This window comes from Halyomorpha halys, unplaced genomic scaffold (assembly GCF_000696795.3).
Source record: "Halyomorpha halys isolate HHAL.00 unplaced genomic scaffold, Hhal_1.1 Scaffold680.1, whole genome shotgun sequence".
Taxonomy (NCBI): domain Eukaryota; kingdom Metazoa; phylum Arthropoda; class Insecta; order Hemiptera; family Pentatomidae; genus Halyomorpha; species Halyomorpha halys.
Genome location: NW_027111055.1, coordinates 467,303 through 471,035, shown reverse-complemented (window position 1 = coordinate 471,035; position 3,733 = coordinate 467,303). Strand labels below are relative to the sequence as shown.

Below are 3,733 nucleotides of genomic sequence, written 5' to 3'. Positions count from 1 at the left end.
ATTGATAAATCGTTGGAACCATGGAAAGAGTATCTTCTTGGCATTTATAGATCTAAAGGTTGCATTTGATTTGGTCCCTAGACAAGAATTGTGGAATGCTCTTTCTGGAAAAAACATCCCAGCAAGGATTGATAGAAGCTATAAAGTCACGATTCCAAGGGAATAGTAAGGATTAATGGAAGAGAGTCCGATAACTTAGCGATTGAGAAAGGAGTAAAGCAATAAGGTAGTTTTAGTCCCCTCTTGTTCATCATTTATATGGATAAAATCCTGAAAATGTGCAAACGAAGGAAAATGCCCGCACTACTATTGGCAAATGGAATATGAGGACAATCCTGGCCCAGGTAATGGTATTGCGGATGACTTTGTCCTCATAGCAGATACTAAAGGTAACCTACAACAAGCTGTAACTGAATGGGAAGCTGAGCTGGAAAGAAGGGGAATGACCATCAATGTCAGGAAAAGCAAAATAATGCATATAGGCCGGGAACAGGAAAACATTGAAATACTTTGCAAAGCTGAATCAATAGAAATAGTGGACGAGTACACTTACCTCGAAACAATGTTCAGCAGGAATAGAAAGGTAGATCAAGAGATATCCAATATGATAAAGAAGATAACTCCAATATACTACCACCTCTGCAACACAGTTATAGGGAAGAGGGAGGTAGAGAAAAATGTTAAAGTACATATCATCAAAGCTGTAAATCTATCAACCCTCCTTAACGAAAGTGAAAGCTGGGTAGCACTAGATAAGCACCTAAGCAGTGTTACAGCAATAGAAATGAGATAACTTCGGAGAGTGGCAGGGCGAACTAGGAGGGATCTCATACGGAATGAGAGAACAAGAGAGGATGTTGGAATTGCCCATATAAAGGATGCCATTGAAAAGAGACAACTCAGATGGTTCGGGAACGAGAAGCTAGGTTTGCCTGGATAGAGGCACATCCACGCTGAAAGGCACCAGGAGGAAGAAGAAGAAGTTTCTAAAAATTAAAGTGGGCCTTTGGTACTATACGAGTCAACAGGAAATGAAACCAACCATGTTATAGCCATATCGAGGGAAGTAGAATATAAATCATTAGAAGAATTATAGCTGCATGTATTTAATAAAAGATCTGTTACTAACAAAAGAATGCTGTACATCTATAACAATTAGTCATAACAGTGAGAAGACGATAAAGCGTTTATCGATATACAGTTACGTTACTAATTTGTGTCATTGATTATCAGGAGGGTTAGTGATTATAATTTTATTTATGCTGTCTTGCTTTGTCTTCATACTTTTTGGTTTAAAAGAAGCAACTTGCAGAAATTTAATGGGCCCAACAGAATATTTATGTCCATGCATCAGAACGTAACAAAACAAGTGCGAAATTACATGTTCGTTACCAATGTGCTTAATTCCCTCAATTAAACTTTGTTCTATATAACATGTAAAACAAAAAAAAAATCCGATTTGAATGGTATTCAAACATTGAGGCCAGGGTCCGCGTTATAACCGAATCATATAATAATCCATGTTATCGAATAAATACAATATTTTAAATATTTACCTGTACAAATAATTTTATTAATTAGTTACGAAATATCTTGATTATAGCGTAGAATTTTCAAATTGATTTACTTCACTTAAACTTAATAATTTGTGCTCGTCTTTGTTGAATCAAATGTTTTTTCAAATTATTTTTGAGCTTCCGTAAGTCATGTTTCGAAAACTTTATATTATTAAAAAAAGGAATTAATTTTGTAACAAAGAATCTGATTTATTTTTTTCCCTCTAGATTTCATTATTAATTATAGGATCCAAGTGACTGGAATTGGATTTAGCTTATAAAACTAAAAAAAGTGTCCTCTTATTGATTACTGAAATCATTTTAACTTTCTAATTCGATTCCAACATGATAGCTTCCTTAGACGCCAAATCGATATTATGATATTAATCCCATGAAATATGCAAAGACAGAAATGCAACGAAGAAGGCATTGGAGGAAGTTTGTGCCGAATTGAACCCAACGTACCATACCTTTGAAGAAGAAGTGAAAAGAAGTGGTAAGTTTTTTATATTTATTCTTAATTTAAATATGAACATATAAGAAAAAAACAACGAAATTAAGAACTTTATTTTTATGTTAGGCTCTATGTTTACTTATATAAGGAAAATGTTCATCCTAAAGTAGTTGAAAAACTTGTTTTCGTCAGGCAGTTATCATTGAAACATAGATACAAGAATGCTCACTATACATCTTTTTTTTTTGTTAATAGTGACGACGTTTATTACATCAATCTAGTATACGACGGTATAATTTATCTCCGGCCCCGTAAAATTCTCAGCGTGAATAAAGGGCTTAATAATGAAATTGCCTTTTTAGGCTTAGCCTAACCTAGGATTTCAGTATGGTTATCTTTTAGAATGAATGCTATGAATCGATCTGAAATTTTTTTTTAGCATTGTTATTGATGAAATTCCAATGCTAAATCAATTGCATGGCCATAATATTTCTCAAATCCTGATATCTAAGGAACGTGAAAAGACAAATGTTTAATAAAAATTTCGACTGATTAACATATTAAATTGAAAGTAATTCAACCTTAAACTTCTATGATAATAAGATTTTACTGACACTTGTTTAGAGTCTGTTAAACTGAAGGAAGAGTAAAGTGACAAAACTTCGTTTTCTTAACTTGTGCCTATTAGGGTTTCTGCTTACTCTACAGTGGATGTGTTTTTCATATTAACAGACTTGGAATTTAGTGTATTCTCTTATAATGCACCATATTAGTCTTAGGACTAAGTTATAAATAAAATTCATCCAATAAAAATCATTAAAGAATCAAAATTGTGGCACAAAATATGTTCAATCACCATGGGCGTAGGCATAAGGAAGCATGAGAGAGCCGCGGCGCTCCTTAGATTTTTGGGATCCAAGGACAAAAAAATAAAGAAAATAATGAACTTATTTGAAAGATAATTCCCTTCTGGAAGCATGCTATAATTATTTAGGTAACATTGTTGAGTTAACATATTCACGGCCATGCCTTTGAAGAGACAAGAAGGATACGTCGATTCTTCAGTAAAAAAGGTAAGATTCAATGAAAGCTATTTCATTGACCGCACCCCCAACCATCTTCTCCTCATTTATCATCCACGGTCAACTATCTCTCATAATTATGAAAGCTATTATTCCTTATATATTTATATCCAAAAATGGTGGGGGAAATGATTAAAAAAGAACCTTTTTTGGATCCCTTTATAATTTACAGTTTGCCATTTTAATTATCGCAGAATGTTTGTTGAAAATAAATTAAAGAAGGCAACCATCATTGAAGAGGTGGTTAATATTTTTGCCAGCAAACCCAGAAGGCTGATGTACTCATAGCAAACCTCTTCATCACCTCTCACATTTTTGTACTTATTTTGTGTATTGTATGTAAAATAATTAAATTTATGCTCGATTTTCAGTAATTTATTGTGATTATAGCTAAGAAAAATTTAAAAAGTGATGAATGAATTTTATGAAGTAGCAATAAAATGGTGGGAGTATTGAAGTAAATGGGTTAAATAAAAACTAGCAGAGTCGATAAAAGTTGAATATAATTATAAAAGATCTCATTACATAAAAACACATAACAAAATGCCAGGAGGGCAAGAGCTTGGTTAAACGACTTAGTCCGTAGCGGGAAGGTAGGTTACAATCAGCAGTGTTCCCAGTGTCAACCGAATAATAAAAAA

General features: G+C 33.2%; 1 protein-coding gene across 1 annotated transcript; it reads left to right on the top strand.

The window, feature by feature from the left end:
- Positions 1 to 316: 316 nt before the first annotated feature.
- On the top strand, positions 317 to 793 carry LOC136796193 (uncharacterized). Its single transcript, XM_067049157.1, has one exon. The coding sequence runs from the start codon at positions 317 to 319 to the stop codon at positions 791 to 793; it is 477 nt and encodes a 158-aa protein (XP_066905258.1).
- The last annotated feature ends 2,940 nt before the right edge of the window (positions 794 to 3,733 follow it).

Coding starts and splice junctions, on each gene's coding strand:
- LOC136796193 (XM_067049157.1), top strand. CDS start 317: ATGGAATATGAGGACAATCCTGGCCCAGGTAATGGTATTGCGGATGAC.